Consider the following 20,551-nt stretch of genomic DNA (forward strand, 5'->3'; position numbering starts at 1 on the left):
ACTTTTTTTTAAACAATTTTCTTCCTTTTTTCTCTTTTAAATTAAAAAAGACTTTCAAAGAAATAATAGTTCAACCTTCTTTATCATGTAAGCAAGTCATAAATAGTACTGTGGGTTACAGAAGCCATTTTCCATTATGTTTTCTCTCCAACCTTATATGTTATTTAGACACAGACACAGTATGAATAGCTTTGAGTAGCGTGATGTTCAGTGCTGTTTCTGTGTGTGTGTGTGTGCAGTTCATCAGCAGCCCCACCATACAGAGGTGTGGTCTGAAGGTGCTCTCTGTTCTGGCTGACTGCTCCGGTGCTGTGGACTTGCTCTGCCAGCAGGGGGCGATAGACACAGTTCTGCATACACTACAAATGTTCCCACAGGAACGAGGTACAGTATACAATTGTCATTAATAGGCCGTAGCATACATGAGCTCAAATTAGATTGTGGTCAGTTTCGTCACTGAACCGGAGAGGACATGTGTTGTTGTCTGTACAAAGATAGCCTGGACCCATGGCTAATAGATGATTTAACTGAATTCCCCCTCATTAAAGGAGATTTTGATTTACTTGTTGTTGTAGTGAGTCATAACAAGGTCCAAGAAGAGTTCCAGAAGAAAAGTAAAAGCAGCAATTCTTTGACCAAAAAAGTGCTCCAGCTTGAGTGTACAGTGGTTGGATTGTGCTCACGTGAACATTTTAAAAATGATGATTACAGTATTAAAAATGACGATTCATAACCTCCTCCAGAGATACACTACTGGGGTCTTACCCTGCTCAGCTACCTCGTATCCAAGAAGAAGCTGTCGAGGATGATCGTACCCGTTCTGGCCTCCGTCGTGGTCGCCTCGCTCATCCAGTACAGAGAAGACTCTGAGATGCTCCTGAAGGTGAACTGAGTGACGAAAACGGGCCTCTCAGGCAAAACTGCAGTTGTTTGACTTGACTCCTGTTGACTATGACTGATGACTTGATGATTTGTGCTCATTGTGTCCTGCAGTGTTTTCAGGTGGCTCTGAGGATGCTGGACGCCTGCTCAGGAGCAGCTGCTGAACTGCAGAAAGAAGACTTTGACAGGCAGATCTTCCAACACCTGAGAGAAGAGCCTCCTGACCAAAACAACAACCCGGTGAGCAAGCAACACAACGTCCTGCTCTTCTTTTCTCTTTGTCTTTTTCTCTCGTCACATCTCAGACTGTAATCGGCCTCCTCTGCGCCCCTTCGAAACTGAATTCACAGATCAAGTTCCAGACAGACACATAAAAGTCAATCAAATAGTTCAAAATAACCTCTGAGTATTTATTCCTAACTTGCTACTTCTAAAATAACCGGGACAGCATTTGTCCCAGATTCTTGACTTTTCCAGTTTGATCTGCTGTCAGAAATTTCATCATAATTTTCTCTTATGCAGCTTGGAAATATCAGGAGTGTCAGCAGGCAGTTACGTTTAAACACAGGCTGCACTGTACAAACACATAGGAACATACAGTACAAAAGGACCATGCAGGACATACCAGACATGCTTTAATACTGTTTAGATCAGCACGTAGACCACTTGGCTAATTCTTGTAATGTTCTTAGAAAACGTCTCGCTAGAAAGCTTGGGAATTTTCACCATAATTTAATTAATTAATTTGTATAGTGACCTTCTGTAACTTTCCCCTCTCCCTCTCTGCCTGCTGTTAGCTGCGTAAGTCAGTGTGCCTGGCTCTGTCTAAGATGTGGAGCGACTCAGAGCTACGCTACAGCATGCTGGAAAAGGCCTGCGAGGACGGAGACACAACAATGGCCGAGTGTCTGATCGAGCTGGGCGCCGACATCAACAAGAAGACCAAAACAGAGTCTCTAATCTACCAGGTCAGAGGACGCGAAACCTCACAGGATGAGGGGGGAAAACCCAGTGGTTCCCCGGTCAAATCTGATCACATTGAACTGGTTACCAGCAAAGGGAAGTCCTCCCTCTTTTCACAGTCTGGGGTCTTTCACAGGTCCAGAACAGATTTGGCAAAAAAATATTTTGATCTAGAATCCACAGATGTGAGATATTTGGACTTATTTGGATTTATTTAGCCACACTAATGGCATAGATCTCTAGGAATGGTGATGTTGGTTGGTGCCTTCTGAAATGTCTGAAACTATTAAAACCATTAAACATTTGGCACACATTTATGTTCCTCTCAGGATGAATTGTACCCCTAATGTTTCATCTAATGTCCCCAGCTGATATAAATTTTGATTTGTCCACTATAATAACTTTACAGGTGAAACAAAGATGGTGAATATGTGAGCATTTTATCTGCTTGCAGGCTGACATTAGTATTTGTTGTAGTCACTTAATTCTTAATCATACCTGTATTGGGCATTTGTCAATATTTTTGGGATATTTTCAGTTTTACATAGTTTATTAAAGATATTTGTCACTTAGATATCTTTATAAAACCAATCACAATAATTTTACCTGAATAAAATAGTTTAAAGTTTGCAGCTGGCACCTTATTATTTCATTGTTTTGATTCTATTTTGCTTGTTTGTTCACTTTTGCACTTTTGTATTTGCTTGTTGAGGTGAAATTCCTTTTATGTGTCACCTGCACAATCTGCTTGTTGTGCTTTTATTTTTATTGTGCTAATAAATAGAAAAAATATAAGTAGAGTAGAAATATGAGCAGACAGTGATGCAGCCTTTGATGCTCGGTGCTTATGACACATTTTAAACTGTAACCAGTTTTAATAATCAGCCCTGTTAAATAGATAGATTAATGAATAACAAGAATCATCATCAGTTTGGTCTGAATCATATCCACATCTGTCTTTTTCAGGTGTGTGAGAGAGGCGGACCTCTCGAACTGGTGGAGCTGCTGCTCAGCCGAGGCGCCCACGAGCAGCACCTCCGCAGGGCTCTGGCCGTGAGCGTGAAGCGGGGAGACGGACCCGCTGTCATTCAGCTGCTGGGCCGTCTGGGCTTGGACCTCAACAACAGCGCTCTCTGCCTGGGGGGTTTCAGACTGGGCCGCCTGGACGCCGCCTGGCTCAGCCCCCTCCTGGCTGAAAGAGGCAGAACACACAACCTCCGTTACAACAACAGTGAGGAAGAGTTAACGCATGCTTCACACATTCTGACTCAACAGATGGGATTCATATTAAGTCGCTGCTGTTCTGTCTTTAAGGTAAAGGCATGAGTTTGGCGAGGTACATTAAGTCTCTCCAGAGGTCCAAGAGTAGCAGCGGTCCTCCTCGATCTCTGGCCGACCCCTGTCTGACCTCTGGCTACATTTCAGAAGAGAGCGACGACTCCAGCTTCAGCTTTGTCTCCATGGACGACAGCCTGGTTTTCAACGACGACATGGAGAGTGATGGTAAAGTTTCAGACATGTTGGCTTGGATGAATTCCTGCGGCGTTTTCATAGACATCAGACATTTATGCCACGCAGAACGCAGTCAGGGTTTGATCTCTTTGACGGCTGAAAACAAAGACGAACAATGAAATCCTACCACAGGCTGAACTGAGGAGAAATAATCTGTTATGCTTTAGACTGAAGCTTTGTTTTGTTCCAGCAGCTGAAGCAGGATCATGTCTTCACTCTAAGGTTTTCTTCTCGGAAACACGACTGTAGGTCACAGCCTGTAACAGCCTGTATGTTTCCACTTCATTGATTAACATCATGTCATCCATCTTAACTCTTAACGCAGTCAGTTTCGCGTCAAAGAAGACACACTGATTAGTTCTACATATTTTTGATGTTTGATTGGTCTCAGTCTATTCTTACTTAGTGTACTGATGCTTGGCTTGTAAATCATTTGTTCTTTTAGTCTGAAACGTTTGTGATTAATTACACATTTTAGTGCCTGTTTATTAATTGCCAAATATATCTGCCGGCATAGTGCATCACATGATACAAATATGAGCATCTACACAGTAAAGTGTCTGTAAATGGATTCGTCCTCAAATGCATCTTCCTGGAAACTCAGAGCGAAAAGAAAATATTTTACATAAATGGGATTGGTTTCATAAAAATTAATACATTTAAAAATGTCACATGTTGCTGAGGCAGCCCCCCCGCAGGCCAGCAGTAGGGCTGGTCGGGAGGAAACGAGGGGAAAATCCTATAAAAAGAATAAATAGTTAATGTGGGCACTGCTCGTAGGTTAGATTACATGTCATACCTGTGCACCTCAAACTGAGAGGAATGATAATGTCCTCGCCTTTCTTCATGTGCTTTTCCTCCTGAAGGGAGTGATTCACTGTCAGGAGTTCTGTCTCCAAAGCCTCATAATAATTCAACAGAGGAGCTGAGGGGTGGATCCTTCAAAGTGAAGCACGGCCGTCGCAGACATGCCAGTGCGGAGGTAAAACCTCTTCAGTAACATTTAGAGTTGTGTGCTCGGGTCATATGGATATTGTTTTCATTGGCCTGCGTTAAAGTTGAAATAATAAAGCTTAACGCAATTTACTGATGAGTGAGAGATTTACTTTTCTTTGCAGGTCCTTTCCTAGTAAAACAACTGTAAATCACATGCTTGCCTGTTCCCTCACTGTTGGTTTTACTCTGTGGTGTCCATGTTTTTTTTTTTTCCTTTTTTCCAGAGTGGCCAAACTGAGAATGAACACAGTGAGCCTGTACACAAGAGATATGGAAGAACTGCCTCAAGCCAAAAAGGTATCTCCGTTATTTACTTGAACCCAACTTTTTTCTCATTCTATGAAACACAGCTGTTTGCTTTTCTATTAGACATTACCTACAAATGTTGCTGGCTCTGTTTGTCATATGACAGCTAAAAGGGGGACATAGATATTTGATTAGTGACAGTCTGTGAGCCGATGAAGCAAAAGTGCTGAAGAAAATACAGTTTCTGCTGCGGTGCCCTTTTCTGATCTACACTGCCACTGATTTTAGATATTGATATATGCTATTCTACAGTAATAACAGATAAGATTGAAAATAGCAACAATGTTCAAAAATCTCCTCTCACGCCAGGAAAACCTTGAAACAAGATTCACACTGAAAAGCAAATGACTTCTTCCTTGACCCATGGCTTAACTGCACATTATGCTTTTTCAAAGGCTCTTTAGACCCTTACTCTTATTAGTTTTACCATCCATAATTATACATCAAGCTGGATAATGGAAAAAAGTTCCTCTTCTTGTTTTTTAAAGGGTTTATCAGAGCAGCGGTGTCTTGTTATTGCACGTCTTTGAACAAAGGCTGAAAACATGTTGCCGTACACGTCATGTTGCCATTGTGAGAGCTCTTGACTTGTGACAGTCTTTCCATGAGATCAAAGCTAATGATTTGTCACCTCCTCAGTGTTTGGATCTGGTGAGAACTCTGCTGCTCTCCCCAAAGAGAGGGAGAGGATCCGCCTGCTGGACCTGTCCGGTAACGAGCTGGACTCTCTGTCCTGTCTGATGGACGACGTCTTTGTCCAGCAGCAGCTGGGACATCTCCTCCGCCTGGACCTGAGCCACAACAGCCTGCTGGAGTTTCCCTCAGCTCTTTGCCAGGTTTGCCATCAGATCGGTGCTGAATCACCAACAAATCTTCCAAGGGAATGTATGCTGAAGCTTCTTTCTGTCACAGAGTTTGAGGAGTCTGACTCGACTGGACCTGCAGGGCAATCAGCTCCAGTCGCTGCCCGTGGAGCTGCTGTCTCTGCTCTCACTGAGCATGCTGAACGTCTCTCGAAACTGCGTGGGTCCCCGACTGACATTTGACCCTGCAGTCACCTGCCCGTCACTGCGGCAGCTCAATCTGTCTTTCAACAAAATCGCCACATTCCCTCACGAACTGGGCTGCGCCATGAATCAGCTGGAGGAGCTGGTTATGGAGGGGTAGGCTGCTGGTTTGAGTTCTTTCATACGTCCACGTGACGTCTTACTACTCAAGTGTACTTTTCTTCAGGTATCAAGTTCATTCTGGCAGTCAGGAAGTCAGTCATGTCCCTTTCATTGTTTTGATGTGTTTGTTTCTGTGGAAACAACATCAACAACAATATAACATTTCTCTGGAAAAGCAGGAAATGTGGCAAATTATGGACTCTGACTTCAGTAACTTATTGCATAGCAGAAAGCCTGGCATGTCCCCAGTGATCATGAGGTATTTCCTGACATGGTGAAACACACTAATGGACTACAATAATGCCTTCTGTTGTGAGTAAGGGTTTGGAAAGTTCTGACCTAAACAACCATATCGGGACAAAAACATCAGCACAATGTTGGCTGCTGTAAATCCACATCCACATTACGTTTTACTTGTTCACACTTTTCACATACCTTTCTAGACAAAGTCCTGCTGTGCTGTAGAAGGGTTGCACACCTCCACTAAAGCTTCACTGTCCTCTTTGTAATTTTGATGTAGAAATCAGAAATGCTTGTTTTGATGTTAATTATGGATCAGTATCAAAATATTTTGGTAAATTTATTGACACACCCGCGGTAGACCAACACCAACATGTTCTGTACAGTAAAATTGCTGTTTTTGTCAATGAAGTCTGGTGGCTTTGCATCAAGTTATACAACGGCTGTCTCTAGTTAAATGAAAAGGATCTTACAGGACTATCTCTGTAGAAATATATTCAGTAATGTGTCAGACACTTAAAATAAAAATCTGAGTCTGTCAGTGGCAAAAACAAGCACCTTTAGTGGACAGTCAAACTGTGTTATTTCATGGCAGTATCATGCATCCAGATGTCTGATTTCAGAATGGCAAAATAACTTATTATTATTTCTCTTTGTTCTTCCTCTTTCAGTAACAGTATAACTGAGCTTCGTGTGCCTTTGTGTCTGCCGGAGATCAAGCTGCTTGATGTGAGCAAGAACAACGTGGAGGACATCTCTCCAGACTTCCTGACCGGCTGCCCCAAACTGGAAACTTTCAATGTCTCCATGAACAAAATCTGTGAGTATTGTACTATCAGCTGATAGTACATTCACATTCTGCAATTAAAAAGTCAAGCACCAGATGCAGAACAAGATGTTGTGGACAGACACAACACACTGAAAAAAAGTGGCAGCAGACCTTCAGCTTTTATCAAATTTAACAGTCAGACATGTGAATGTAAATACTCCACCCTCTTGTGATGAGCATTTGTCCTGCATGTACATTTTGTGGCATGGAAACACCAAAAGATCTTTATTGTCCTCTGCAGGTTCCCTGTCACATCTCTCATCCAAGATCACGACACTGAAACTTGCAAACAACAGCTTTACTTACGTTCCTGAGACTATACTTAATCTTCCAAAGTAAGTCAGCTAGTTTTCAGATCTAACATTAGACCATTAACACTAACTTACCCTCAAAGCATGATTGTTACCTGTATGATAAAACGTTCATGCATCCCTCTTCTTATAGTACAAACACTTCATTCTCATTCTCACTATTCAGCTTGCGGTCAGTGGACATGAGATCCAATAACATCAGTGCTCTGCCTGGTCCGGGACTCTGGGAGTCCAGCAACCTCAGAGAGCTGATGTTCAGTCAGAACAGTATCAAAGACTTGGATCTGAGTGGACCCATCTATAAATGGGCCAGACTGGAGAAACTTCACCTGAGTGACAACAAGCTCACTGAGGTAAAGAATATTTTACTGTCCAAAGAAAAAAGGTGAAAACATGATTTCCTCTGATACCACAAGCCTTTATTTTATTGTTCTGACATCATTACTAGTCAGTATCAAACTAATGTGCTTTTATTATCTTTCACATGCAATTTATTGTTTCTGTGTCATCTTTTTATTGTGTTTTATGTCCCTGTAAAGCACTTTGAATTCCCTGAAAGGTGCTATACAAATACATTTGCCATGCCTTGCCTAATGAATGCTGTGAAAGTACTGTATATCGTTGTGTAGAGGACAAAGCACTGCACACATCTTATGTGGCTGTCATGGATGTATCGTCCCTCCTCAGATCCCCCCACAGATCGGCCTGTTGGAAGGCCTGACCTCCCTGGACGTGAGTCGTAACGTCAACCTGCGGTCGTTCCCTGATGAGATGGGGAAACTGAGCAGACTGTGGGACCTTCCGCTGGATGGCCTCCGACTCCAGCTTGACCTCAAACTCATTGGCAGCAAGACGAAGGACATTGTCAGGTGAGGGGCTTTACAAACCTGAGTTGTCGTTTTTTTATTATTTTTGTATTTAAGATTTTTATATCAGCTGGTCTTTCTGTACCACCCATTTATGCTATTTTCACAGCTTATGATTACTCAGCCTTGCATGCAGAAGAACAAATAAAGTGATGTAAACCTCATAATTAACAAACCACACCTTTCCTCCACCCTCTCTCCCAGGTTCCTGCAGCAGCGGCTGAAGAAGGCGGTGCCGTACTACCGGATGAAGCTCATCGTGGTGGGGAATGCGGGCAGCGGGAAGACCACCCTGATTCAGCAGCTGATGAAGCTGAAGCGCTCCCAGCTGAACTCGAAGCGGACCGCTGTTGGCATTGACGTCCGCGACTGGACCATCAGGGAACGGGACAAGAAGAAAATGTTGCTGAACATCTGGGACTTCTCAGGTTGGCCAACATGTGAAGTTAAAAGCACGCGTGTCTCCTCGTTCTACAGTTGAACCGTCAGTGTCTGGGTTGAGTCCGCATTCGGTTCATATCAAAGTTGAGTCTGACGTCTATTCAGGTCAAAGTCTGCAGTTTGTGGCAATGCCCCTAACACGTACAAGAAAAAAATATATAAAAATAATATTTCTTACATGTACAGTAAGAAAGAGACTGAAATAAATGGATTTTGCATTAAACTTTGTGAAACAGGGCAAGGAAAAAAGTTCAAATACAGTTCTCTCATTTCTTGACAACCTTAGTGATGCAATATGCACAGTGATGCACTGCACATATTTCCATCTAGGCCCATTTGTTTTTTTATACAGACCATAAATATCACGTTTCCATCTGGGACAGTCTGCGGTCACAGATATGTTACACTACATCATCTCATTAGCTGCTGTAAGATTCATTTTCATTGGCACGTCTAAATGTTGGTTTCTTAACCAAACAGTTGATGAAAAGCTTTTTGAGCTGCATCTAAAGCGAGTGAATTCTGTTCCTCTGTGTCTGAGTCCAAGCTGTTATTGTTCCAAAGTAGTTATTCTTGGGAGGAATGAAGCAGGAGTTATTATGGAGTGGGTGCACATGTCATTAGGTGTTAAGTCATGCATGTTGTATCACAGTAATTAAAATATATCCCACATATATATTATATATTTGAGAAAGTTCAGTGGGTGTTCAGCTCTCTGCGTCTTCCTCCCACAGGTGGAGAGGAGTTCAGTGGCTCTCACCCTCACTTCCTGACGTCCAGAGCGCTCTACCTGGTGGTGTACAACCTCAGCAAAGGAGCCAGTCAGGTGGACGCCCTCAAACCGTGGCTCTTCAACATCAAAGTGAGCCATAAAGCAAAGCTGCACGTAGTTGTGATGGATAACTGTTGAGATCAGAGTGGGACACCGAACACCCAAATTTATTTATTAATCCTGTTTTAGAAATTTATAAAACATCAGAAACAAGAGACTAAAGAGTAACAAGTTTTAAATCAGTAGAATATAAAATGTAAGTATTTCTTTCTTATACTATTGTTTTAAGATCCTCTAAGTTGCTGATGACAGTTAAATTGCTAGAATTAACAATTTTCCTGAATCTTCAAAACAGTCCAGGGAACGTCTCCAACATATTATTGAACATATTATGTAGTTCAGTTGGACTTGTTTCTCTTGTTTTAAGATGTGTAAAGTTTTAAAGTATTTTGAAAATCACCACTAACTTTGATATTTATATTTTATTGATATTTTATAAATCCTTCCTCTCCTCTTACTTCAGGCTGTAGCTCCTCTGTCCCCCGTCATCCTAGTGGGAACCCACACAGATGTGAGCGAGGAGCTGCAGCTTCAGGCCTGCCTGACCAAGATCAGAGAGGAGCTGCTGAACCACCAGGGTTTCCCTGCCATCAGGGATTACTACATGGTCTCCGTCTGCGAGGACTCAGACGCCATGACCAAGCTCCGCAAGGCCATCGCCAGAGAAGTCACCAGCTTCAAAGTAAAATGACATAAGCAGCTAAATAAACCTTTCCTTGCCTTGACTTGGCTTGGCTTGCTTCAGTTTTCAACTCCTCCCCTTCACAGATCCAGGGCCAGCCTGTGATGGGCCAGCTGGTTCCAGACAGCTACGTGGAGCTGGAGCGCCGGGTTCTGCAGGAGAGAACCAGGGTTCCTGCAGAGTTCCCCGTTCTCAGGCACCACGAGCTGCTGCAGCTCATCCAGGAGAGTCAGCTGCAGCTGGAGGAAGCCGAGCTGCCCCACGCTGTCCACTTCCTCAGCGAAGCCGGTCAGTCTGGGTCAGGGCTGCTTTAACATCCAACGTCACGCTCAGCTCTCTACAGCTCACTGAAATGTCATGATTACTATAATGTTTTAAATATTGTCTCAAGGATCAACAATTTATCTGCCTGGTTGTGTTTTTTCCTCCTGGCACTGCAGGGGTTTTACTGCACTTTGATGATCCTGCACTTCAGCTCCAAGAGCTCTACTTTATTGACCCCCAGTGGCTGTGCAACATCATCTCCCAGGTATTCTCATCTGAACACACACAGACACTCAAACATGTGTCTGTTCAGGCTGCTTAAACAAGGCAACAGTTTCAGATCATGTTTTGGGCTTTAGACTGATGCTGAAATAAGACACCAACTTAGACTTTAACTAAACTAGGAAACAAATCTACTGTCACTTTTACTTTAGTTCATCCGGAGATTGTTGTGATCTAGTATCCATCCTATGTACTGTACGTGCTCAGACGTTGTGTGTTATGTACAAGCAGATATCAGCTGTTGCCCTGTAGATATATAAGTCATTATAAATTATATAAGTGGTGGAAAAGAAGTACATCAGTGCAGAAATCATTTCCATTAATGAACTCTGTTAACCAGCTAATTCAGTTCAGAGATGCAGTCCGCCATGTTGCTGAAAGTGAGCCCATATAAAATGGTGCCCTCTGTTAACACTCACATGATTGTTCAACGATGTGTAGAGCGTGTCGGGTGCACAGATGCAGCTGTTCTCTCTTTAGAAACTGACGCTAAAGAGCTGTGGCTTCTGGGAGCATCCTAAAGGAGTGGTTCAGCGCTCAGTGGTGGAAAAGTTTCTGTTTGAGACCAAATGTTTCCCCAAGAGCCACCTGACGCAGTTCTTCAAACTGCTGGAGAAGTTTCAGATAGCGCTACCCTTCGGCGAGGACCAGTTACTGGTGCCCAGCAGGTATGTTTGAATGCAGCGACAGATATAGATCCTCTAAGCCAATGTAGGGAGAAAAAATAAATCAACGAAGCAAAATATGTAACTGTCTCTAACTACTCATCTCTTGCGTTACAGTTTATCCAAACACAGACCGGTGATAGATCTGCCTCACTGTGAGAACTCAGAGGTGATTGTGCGTCTGTACGAGATGCCGTACTTCCCCATGGATTACTGGTCTCGCCAGATCAGCCGCTTACTGGAGTTTTCTTCTTACTTGCTTCATGGACGAGGTAAATTCAACGTACAGTAGACAGTCACTCTTTCATCGGGGGGGAACTCTGCCGACATAAATTCAAAGAAAGACCCCAGTGATGTATGAAATTAATCATCTAACTCTGTGTCATCCAGAAAAAATGGTGCGACCCAACCGGATCTACTGGAGGAGAGGCGTGTACCTGAGCTGGTCCCCAGAGGCTTACTGTCTGGTGGAGGCTGCCTCAGTGGAGGAGAACCCCTCCAGCTTCGTCAGGATTACTGTCCCCTCTTCACGCAAAGGTGCCTTTGATTTAAAAAATTCAGGTTTTGACAGAGGGCAGCGCGGTGGTGTGGGGGTTCACACTGTTGCCTCACAGCAAGAAGGTTCCACGTTTGAATCTGCTTGTTTGTGTTCGTGTGAAGTTTGCATGTTCTCAGGGTACTCTGGCTTCCTCCCACAGCCCAAAGACATGCAGGTTAGGTTAATTGGTGACTCTAAATTGCCTGTGGATTGGCTCTACCCCCCATGCGACCCTTAAGGATAAGTGGTCTAGACAATGGATGGATGGAAGTCTTGCTTACGAAATATCTAGGAATTAGTTTAAATGACATAAAGGAGATTTCTGTGGACAACATCAGACTGTGAAGCTCTGCTATTTGCAAATGCATTGCAGCAAGATTACATGTGGCACCTGTTAAATATAATACACAACCATGAACAGGAAATAATTTACACTGTAGGAATGATAAACTTCTCCTTAAACTGTTAAACACTTTCAGTGTGCACAGATTAAAGTTAACAGAGAATATGTAAACCCAAACATCTATATGTTTACTATGAATAGCATTTTGTCATGTAGGTGTATTGACAAAAAGAGAGTGTAGCACAGTGTTGGTACCAGAGCACTGATAGAGCGTCACAGAAGAAGTTGAGGTCATGTTGTTCTGTTTACCCCCCCAGGCCGGGTGCTGCTGGGTCAGGTGGTGGATCACATTGACTCCTTGCTGGAGGAATGGTTTCCTGGCCTACTGAACACTGACATGCACGGCAGTGGTGAGGCTCTGCTAAAGAAGTGGGCTCTCTACAGCTTTGAGGACGGGCAGGAGTGGAGCAAGATCCTGCTCGAGGACCTTTTTCCCTATTTTGACAACGGTACATAAAAAAAGAAAGTTCAAGAATATTTATTTTTTGTGTTTGCTTTCTAAACTGAAGTAACTCACTTAAACTACTTTACTGTAAATGTTCAAATGATCTAAAATCTATTATGTCTGTGATTAGATTTTCTGCTGGTGAACCTGGAGGATCCCCGCTGCACACTTCCTATCTCCCAGATTGCTCCAGACTTGGTGCTGAGTGACCAGCCTGCAGGAACAATACTGGACAGCGAAGAGCTGGATGTAGACATGTCTAAAGAGAACCGTCTGGGTACGCCTTATCTCATGTCCACACATTTCTGTTTAGTTTTTTCTTTAAACAACTGATTAGTAAAACATATACATTAGATAAAAATTGTTTCCTTCTGTTATTGTCAAAAATCTTATCACTTTCCTGTATTGCCTTTAAAAATATTCAATGAAACACAGAAATGTTTTATATATTTTGTCGACAGGGGACGGTGGCTTTGGGACCGTCTATCGAGGTGTCTACAAAAATGAAGAAGTAGCCGTGAAAATATTCAACAAGCATGCATCTGAGCTTTATATCTACAGACTCCTCAGACAGGTACCACTGGAAATTAGAAATAAGAAACTAAAAGGTTTTTTGGTAGCCGTGTCCCAGACAGTACCCCGAAAAAGTGCTTCAGCACCATCTTTCGCTTCCTTTCGTCGTCTGTACAGGAGTTGGTGGTGTTGGGGCGCCTCCGTCACCCCAGCCTTGTGGGTCTCCTGGTAGCCGGCTCAGCTCCTCAGGTCCTGGTGATGGAGCTGGCTCCGCGAGGCTCACTGGACTCTCTGTTTGAGCATGAGAACGGCAGCCTCAACCGAAAGCTCCAGCACAGAATCGCCCTGCAGGTGGCCGACGGACTCAGGTAGAGAGCTGTGGATGACAGCATTACTCTCCTTGTCGTGTTTAGCCTGTCCAGTTTGATTTTTTGTGTAGCACAAAAGAATTTAATGTTGACGTAAGTCAGTCTTGACATAATCATCAAGCAAAATGACCATTAAAAATGAAAACTATCATGTGAAACGTGAAAATCTCAAAGAAAATCCAGGGTTCATTGTTTGATCTGCGTGCTCAGGTACCTTCACTCAGCCCTGATCATCTATCGGGATCTCAAGCCGCACAACGTCCTTCTGTTCAACCTGAAGACCGACTCTGAAATCATCGCCAAGATCACAGACTACGGCATCGCTCAGTACTGCTGCAGCATGGGAGTGAGGAGCTCGGAGGGCACGCCGGGTTAGACGCCCCCTCAAACCTCATGCATTCTTATTACATTTAACGTCATTCTCCTTATTAACCTGAATATCTCCAGAGCTGCACTTAGAGTAAATTGTACAGCTTTTGAAGTGTTTAATATGATGTGTCCATAAAGTGTGATTGAATATAAACAAACAGTTTGTATGTACAGCTTCTCAGACTGATCTCTGTGTATCTGGCAGGTTTCCGAGCACCAGAGGTTGCCAGAGGTAATGTGATCTACAACCAGCAGGCTGATGTGTTCTCGTTCGGCCTGCTGCTCTACGACCTCCTGACCTGCGGTGAGCGCATCTCTGATGGCATGAAGTTCCCCAGTGAGTTTGACGAGGTTGCAGTTCAGGGAAAACTGCCAGGTAATATGAAACAGTTCTTTCCTAAAGCATAACAAACATGAGCTGCAGCAGTAAATGAACTCTGATGTCTGAATTGATGTCAGCCTCCATCTTTTTAAGTCAAAGGGATTTTTTAGGAAGTGATTCTTTCATGAAATCAAACTTTTTAGTTTACTTATATGCTGAGAAAATGGTTTTATTCTTTGCACTTGATTACATTATCACATTTATCAAGTAACAACAATAGATTATAAATATAATACGATGAAACCTTATAAATTCAATTAGATTATTAAATGATTGATCTGCTTTCTGTCGTGTCTTTGATTGTTATCATATAAACAAACTCATGACAGCTTAAAAAATGCAATTACTTCTGTCCAGCATCGCCCCCTTTATATTATTTTGGTTAGATATATTTACCTATTAACACTTTCTGGTTTTATCTAATGAAACCGATATGATCTCTTGTTTCTTGCTCTTGCTCTTTTTTTTCCACGGGTTTATTCACAGGTTATTTACTGACATGTTCACTGTCTTGTACATAGATCCAGTAAAACACTACGGTTGCTCACCTTGGCCAGGCTTCCAGGCACTGATGAAGGACTGTTTGAGGGAAAGTCCGCAGAGTCGACCCACCTCTGCTCAGGTTAGGACCTGATGTAACTGTGTTTGAAGGGTGCTTTCATTTCCATGGATTAAGTTGGAGCTCTAAGTGTTTGTATCTTCTGTAATGTGCGCAGGTGTTTGATAGGCTGAATTCAGGGGAGATGTTGTGCCTGATGAGGGAGCTGGTGGTTCCCCGGGCGTTCAACGCCGAGTGCTTCGCAGTGAGCTCCGGCAGCAGTGACGGCCCCTCGGGTAGCCACAGAGCCTGGCTGGGTGGAGGCAGCAGCGCCCAGAGGTTAGGCTCCATCACAGCCGTGGACCTGGACAGCAACAAAGTCACCACACAGGTACCAACAGCACTGTTCACCTCAGGACTAAATATGTTCTTGAGTTTTGTTCTGCTATGCTCGGCGCTCCGAGTATGAGGAAGTACCAGGTGACTTCTGGTTGGTTACCCTCTCCGTTCAGGTTCAGTAAAATGCCTAAAACATTCCTGTTGTGACTGAAGAATTAATTACCATTTGTTCTGTGAGCATAGCGGCCACTTGAATGTGCATGGAGTATGATAGACTGTGAGAAGGTATAAGGTGCCTGACAGCTTTGTTTTGTAGTATTTAACAATTAAACAGTATTTTTATAAGGTTATTGAGATTTTATTTTGAAGAACATAGAATATTTCTTAATTAGTTTGAGTAAAACATTAGTATTTTAGCTCATCTGAGTACACTGGGTGAATCTACATACTGTGTAGGCAGGTAGAGGGCCAGCTGGTACTGAGAAGGACAAGAGGAGCTTGTTTGTTTGCTAAAATTGTAAAATAAACCGCATGAAACGTAACGCTTACCTGAACAATGGACTTCCTCATGCTTAGAAGTCGGTTCTCTTACTCCAACAGGAAATCGACACCAGTCCCGTCTTGTGTCTTGTGACCGTCCAAATCCCAAATGAGCCCTGTGATTGGCTGGTGGCAGGCACCCAGTCAGGCTCCTTAGTGGTCATCAGCACTGAGGACATGTCGACTTGGCACCACCTGCAGAGTGTAACAGACGCTGTCACCTCACTGTACTTCCATGTTCACCCTCGGCGAAGGTGAGTGTCTGTAAAAACACTTGTGGCAAGTTAAGAGTTTAGTCAGCTTCATGGTAATCGGCCTGTAAATCTGTTCCAGCTCAGGTCAGAGGGTCACAAAAACAGAATTTCTAATCCAGAAAATAGTTCTTGAGATGAGCTTTTGCAAAGAGGAGCTTTAAAATCAGAGGGTCTATTAACTATTTGATGTTCTTCTCTGGATTATGAATGTCTCAGGAATCTGGCCAGAGACTTGGATGAGCTCTTTTCATGTGGATCCACTCCAGTTTTGCAAATTTGATTGCTTTGAATTAGGGCTGTTTGGAGAAGGAAAATTTGGAGAAACCATATAAATGATTATTGATATTATTAGAGAACAGTTAGAAGTCCAGGAAATTACATTACTATTATTACACTGTCACTACTCTAACCAGTTACATTCAGTGTAAATCTTCTAGAAGATATGCAGACAACATAGTACGATATGTGGACACGTAAATCCTGATAATTATGCTGAATAAAAAGCTTTTAATTTCTTTTCAGCCAAAGAAAGAATTACTTGCTGGTCGGGACGGCAGATGGAATTCTTACTGTCTATGAGGACTCTGTACTGAAGGTAAATAGATGTTTAACACAAGATCCCATGTGTTTGGTCTCAAAAGATTACTTTCAATAAATCACAGATCTTCTGCCTTTTTGCTCAGATGTTACTCCCACCTTGTCCTCCCATGTTGGTGCTGTGTGCACCAGCGAGGAGCTTCATTTTCTTCTCATTCTCCTCCTTCCAGCAGGAGAACGGGCAGCCGGTTAAAACTCTCACTGTGGGAAAGGTCAGCACGCCTGTCATGTGTCTGGGCCAGTCGGGGCATTCGCTGGACAGCAGGTCGGTGTGGGCCGGCTGCGGGACCAAACTCCTCTCCTTCACGGCCGACTACGACGTCTGCAAGAGCATCGAGACGAGACCAAACTTCATCTTCCAGTGAGTCCAAGTCATGTAGGGAAATTAGAGGCAGCTAATTAAGGTTAAGAAGGTTTAGATGTGTGCTGAGCTGGGTTTTCCTAACAATGCTCGTTTTATGTGTGCGTTTGGTGTTCGTGTGCTCCCTTCAGGCAGCAGCGGCCATTGGGAGGTGATGCGTGTGTGTCCCGAATGGTCGTGGATAAATACGTTTACCTGAGCAAAGCTGGGACACCAACTGTGGAGGTTTGGGACAAGAGGAGTGAGAGGATGGTGGACTGCATAGACTGCGCTCAGATAATCAGGTAAACACAAACATGCCCACGGAGACAACATTGTCATCATAACATCATAACAGACAGGAAGTGTTGTGTTTACATTCAGGAACAACTGTTTGCCTCGACGTAGTTAACGTTACAGAGACAAGACGATAGAGAAGAACCCTTGTAAATAGAAATATTAAATATAATCCGCTGTCTGCTGTTCCAGTTTTCCAGAATGTGACATTTTAGAGATTGAGGTGTTTTCCATACGACTGCAGCTGTATGTTAAAGACTCCTCTGACCTGCAGACATGACTCTGGCTGCAGAGGCAGGCAGGGCAGCGAGGTGGAGCTGCCCACTGAGGCAGCTCCCTCCTGGGCCAGGGTGAAGGCCCTGCTGGTGCAGAGTGCTGCAACTCTCTGGATCGGCACTAGAGGGGGCCACCTGCTGCTGCTGGAGCTCTCCAAACACCAGGCGCTGCAGGTCATCGGCCCCCGCTGCACTTCAGTGCGCTGCATCGCCTCTGCGCTCATAGGTGGGTGCTTCGCTTTTATTTATCTGTTCTTATATATTTATTTGTTTGTTTTTATGTCATTCGTGAACCCAAACATTTATTCTGAAAGAAACTTCATTCTCACAGTGCACCACAGGCACACTAAATGGTCTAATTGGAGTTTTGATCCTTTATTGATAAGGATTTTCTTCATTCAGCTCCTTATTATATAACATACTGAAACCTGTTACATAATATATATTAATACAGAGGGATTTTGCTAAGTCGTGACTTCATTAGCACAAGTGTTTATGTTTTACAAGATGGTGATAATCACAGGACAGCACACACTCTTTCGTTTTTCCTTCACACTCTCAGTCATTTTGTTTGCTTTTTGCACCAACGCTTCCTTAATTAATCAATTATTGCATCAGTTACACAAAATTTTACCCAAAGAATATGAAAAAATATGTACTGGTGTCTTATTTCAACTCTCTACCGGGTTTATGAAGAAGCAGTTGACTTTCTTCTTTAAATATTTGAGCACAGAGCAAAGACAAACATAATGCAGCTGTGCAAACACTTAGTGAGAAGGAAAATGAATAAAGACAAAAAGGAAGGAAGCTGAATCATTACAAATACACCCATAACAGAGCTGGGATTTTCTTTTGTCTTCTGCGAAGGAATTTGTGAAACAACCCAGATTTGTTTTCTACATCAATATGTCTTCCTTCCCTTTGTCATTATTGACTTATTTAAATGCTGCATCTAAACCAGTCTGTCTGTAAAGCCTCTGTGTCTTTTCAGTAATAACAACCAATGAATTTTTCATTAAACAGAAACACTAAATTGGAAGAATGTGGTGCTGGTTTTGGGCCGAAGGCTCCCACAAGACAAGGATCAGTTTGGTGAGTCTGATGGTTCAGTGTTTGTCCCACACCTTTAAAAAACAGAAACAGTCGTCTCGCTGTGTGAGCTTCTCCACATGGGTCTAAAGTGTGAGTTTGTGTCTTCTCTCAGACGAGGAGTCGGTGCTGATGGTGTGGAACAGCACGCTGCCGATGGAGGTCAAAGACCTGAACAAACACTGTGAGAAAAGAGAGCAGATCGCAGCCAGAATGAGAGAGCAGCTCCATCACGACTGAGCCCACACATTTGCATGTATGGATTTTATTCCCTCTACAACCTGCTTCACATTTAATGTTATTGGCATTTAAGGCACCTTAAACGAGTTATTTTCTCTAAATAAGGTTGACTGAGTTAGAAAAGTTCTGCTTCCACATTCGTGGCTTTGGTTCAGATTTCCCTCAGATGTTTTATTCTCTGTTCAAACCAAACACAAAGACCTGGTGCAGCAGATAAAACGCTTCTACTTACACATTTCCTTTATTGTTCTCTCCTTTGGCTGCTCCTTCTTTCACAGCTTTGACAGCAATGCAGTTCATTTCCAGCTGTTCAAGCACGGCAGCTCACTTTCTTACACTCTTTAGATAATTATTGTTAATGTGACTGCATTCGTTTTATTTTATTGATTCATTTGATATTTATTCGATACATGTAGGCAGCGTCACAACTGAATAAAATGAAGTCAATGCAGGACCTCCAGCTGTAGATAAACTCCAGTACTTGTCCCCGGTTTGGCTTTTTTAAGGATAAAACATGTTACATAGCATGTTATTACAGGCAGACATGGAACAAACAACCACTACAAACAGTAACTGAGGCAACATGACCTGATGGATCTCGGTGATCGTAGATTTGATCCTGTTTAAGCCGTAATTCTGCTTCAGTATTGAAAGATTTAATATCAGTTCATCTTCTGGTGGCAAAGTATTCCAGATCTGTGGGCCTTTAAATGGCAAAGAGGACTGAACAAATGTTGCTTTGCGTTCCTGAAAATCAGCTTGAAATCATTTGTGAAGCCACATTGTGATATGATGCGATCATGTTATCATTCTACACTGTCTGACAGTTTGTACTTCAAAAAGTAGATCACGCTTGATTGCTCCGAACATAGTTTTATTTATTTTATGCGATCTTTGCATAAATTAACCAAACTGTGGTACATATCAGTACCCAGAGATATCATGATTTCAACCGTATTGTCCAGCCATAACTACTATTAGTAGTAAAACAACACCATTTTGTTTGACTTATTTCCTACAGAGTGTTTCGTGGAAAAGGGATCAACTCTCCAGTGGGTCGGGACACATTGAAGAGGATGTTTTACCTCATTTTCTGACAGCCATACGCACTCTCCAGTGCACTGACTCTGGAAGACCAAGAGCTAATGAGGGGAGCACATCGCAATCGATCGATCAGCACAATCAGATTTTTGATGATGCGCACTTATGAAATACTGTGCCGTGTTCTACCAGACGAAGCAAAGCTTTGTCGTTTGTGAAGAGAAGTTTTTCCAAAAGGGACCCAGATGGTCTGACGTGTGTTGTTGTCAGAGCTGAGAGCAGTACAGATGTTCAGGAAAGACCTCCTGCTCCTAATGAATAGAGGTGTTTGTTTACCTGTGGTATAATGAAAAAAAAACAAAAAAACAAATCAGAAACTGGAAAGAAAGCCAAAGGAGAAAAAAAAGCCTTTAGAAATGTATATTTGATTATTTATTCTCATGTCTGTGTGTTTGCCTGTGAGCTCATTCACTCTACGTCTGTAAACGGAACACAGGACTTCTCAAATGCTGCCTTCTTCACACACAGTGTTTATGTCACGTTGCCTGAAGTCACTGTTGTGTTGCTGCCAGAGCATTATTTATAAAAAAGAACATGGGGCACAAGAGACGGGGGTGGAGGAAATATAGTTGTTATTTTTTAAGTAAAAGTGCTTAAATTACATCTGTAGTAGCTTACAGATTTTTTTAAATAAATTTTTCTGCTTCTTTATTCTTTCCAGAGTACATTTATTTAATGAAGTA

General features: G+C 42.8%; 1 protein-coding gene across 1 annotated transcript in view; it reads left to right on the top strand.

Annotated features, from left to right (window-relative positions):
* The window catches only part of lrrk2 (leucine-rich repeat kinase 2), a 32,755-nt gene extending 12,242 nt beyond the window's left edge, over positions 1-20,513 (top strand). The window contains exons 15-52 of the mRNA XM_070830619.1: positions 240-384; positions 744-883; positions 994-1,122; positions 1,680-1,850; positions 2,812-3,076; positions 3,160-3,348; positions 4,224-4,339; positions 4,578-4,650; positions 5,299-5,495; positions 5,572-5,822; positions 6,740-6,888; positions 7,139-7,232; positions 7,375-7,561; positions 7,896-8,077; positions 8,279-8,502; positions 9,250-9,377; positions 9,811-10,029; positions 10,116-10,317; positions 10,470-10,558; positions 11,056-11,243; positions 11,358-11,512; positions 11,631-11,777; positions 12,439-12,630; positions 12,757-12,903; positions 13,088-13,200; positions 13,317-13,507; positions 13,718-13,878; positions 14,082-14,252; positions 14,780-14,880; positions 14,975-15,187; positions 15,736-15,929; positions 16,452-16,524; positions 16,697-16,887; positions 17,019-17,171; positions 17,438-17,664; positions 18,462-18,530; positions 18,643-18,783; positions 19,789-20,513. Of these exons, the coding sequence (XP_070686720.1) occupies positions 240-384; positions 744-883; positions 994-1,122; positions 1,680-1,850; positions 2,812-3,076; positions 3,160-3,348; positions 4,224-4,339; positions 4,578-4,650; positions 5,299-5,495; positions 5,572-5,822; positions 6,740-6,888; positions 7,139-7,232; positions 7,375-7,561; positions 7,896-8,077; positions 8,279-8,502; positions 9,250-9,377; positions 9,811-10,029; positions 10,116-10,317; positions 10,470-10,558; positions 11,056-11,243; positions 11,358-11,512; positions 11,631-11,777; positions 12,439-12,630; positions 12,757-12,903; positions 13,088-13,200; positions 13,317-13,507; positions 13,718-13,878; positions 14,082-14,252; positions 14,780-14,880; positions 14,975-15,187; positions 15,736-15,929; positions 16,452-16,524; positions 16,697-16,887; positions 17,019-17,171; positions 17,438-17,664; positions 18,462-18,530; positions 18,643-18,767 (5,961 nt within the window). The 3' untranslated portion in view covers positions 18,768-18,783; positions 19,789-20,513. The remainder of the gene's footprint in view (positions 1-239; positions 385-743; positions 884-993; positions 1,123-1,679; positions 1,851-2,811; positions 3,077-3,159; positions 3,349-4,223; positions 4,340-4,577; positions 4,651-5,298; positions 5,496-5,571; positions 5,823-6,739; positions 6,889-7,138; positions 7,233-7,374; positions 7,562-7,895; positions 8,078-8,278; positions 8,503-9,249; positions 9,378-9,810; positions 10,030-10,115; positions 10,318-10,469; positions 10,559-11,055; positions 11,244-11,357; positions 11,513-11,630; positions 11,778-12,438; positions 12,631-12,756; positions 12,904-13,087; positions 13,201-13,316; positions 13,508-13,717; positions 13,879-14,081; positions 14,253-14,779; positions 14,881-14,974; positions 15,188-15,735; positions 15,930-16,451; positions 16,525-16,696; positions 16,888-17,018; positions 17,172-17,437; positions 17,665-18,461; positions 18,531-18,642; positions 18,784-19,788) is intronic.
* The last annotated feature ends 38 nt before the right edge of the window (positions 20,514-20,551 follow it).

Source organism: Pempheris klunzingeri, chromosome 5 (assembly GCF_042242105.1).
Source record: "Pempheris klunzingeri isolate RE-2024b chromosome 5, fPemKlu1.hap1, whole genome shotgun sequence".
Taxonomy (NCBI): Eukaryota; Metazoa; Chordata; class Actinopteri; order Acropomatiformes; family Pempheridae; genus Pempheris; species Pempheris klunzingeri.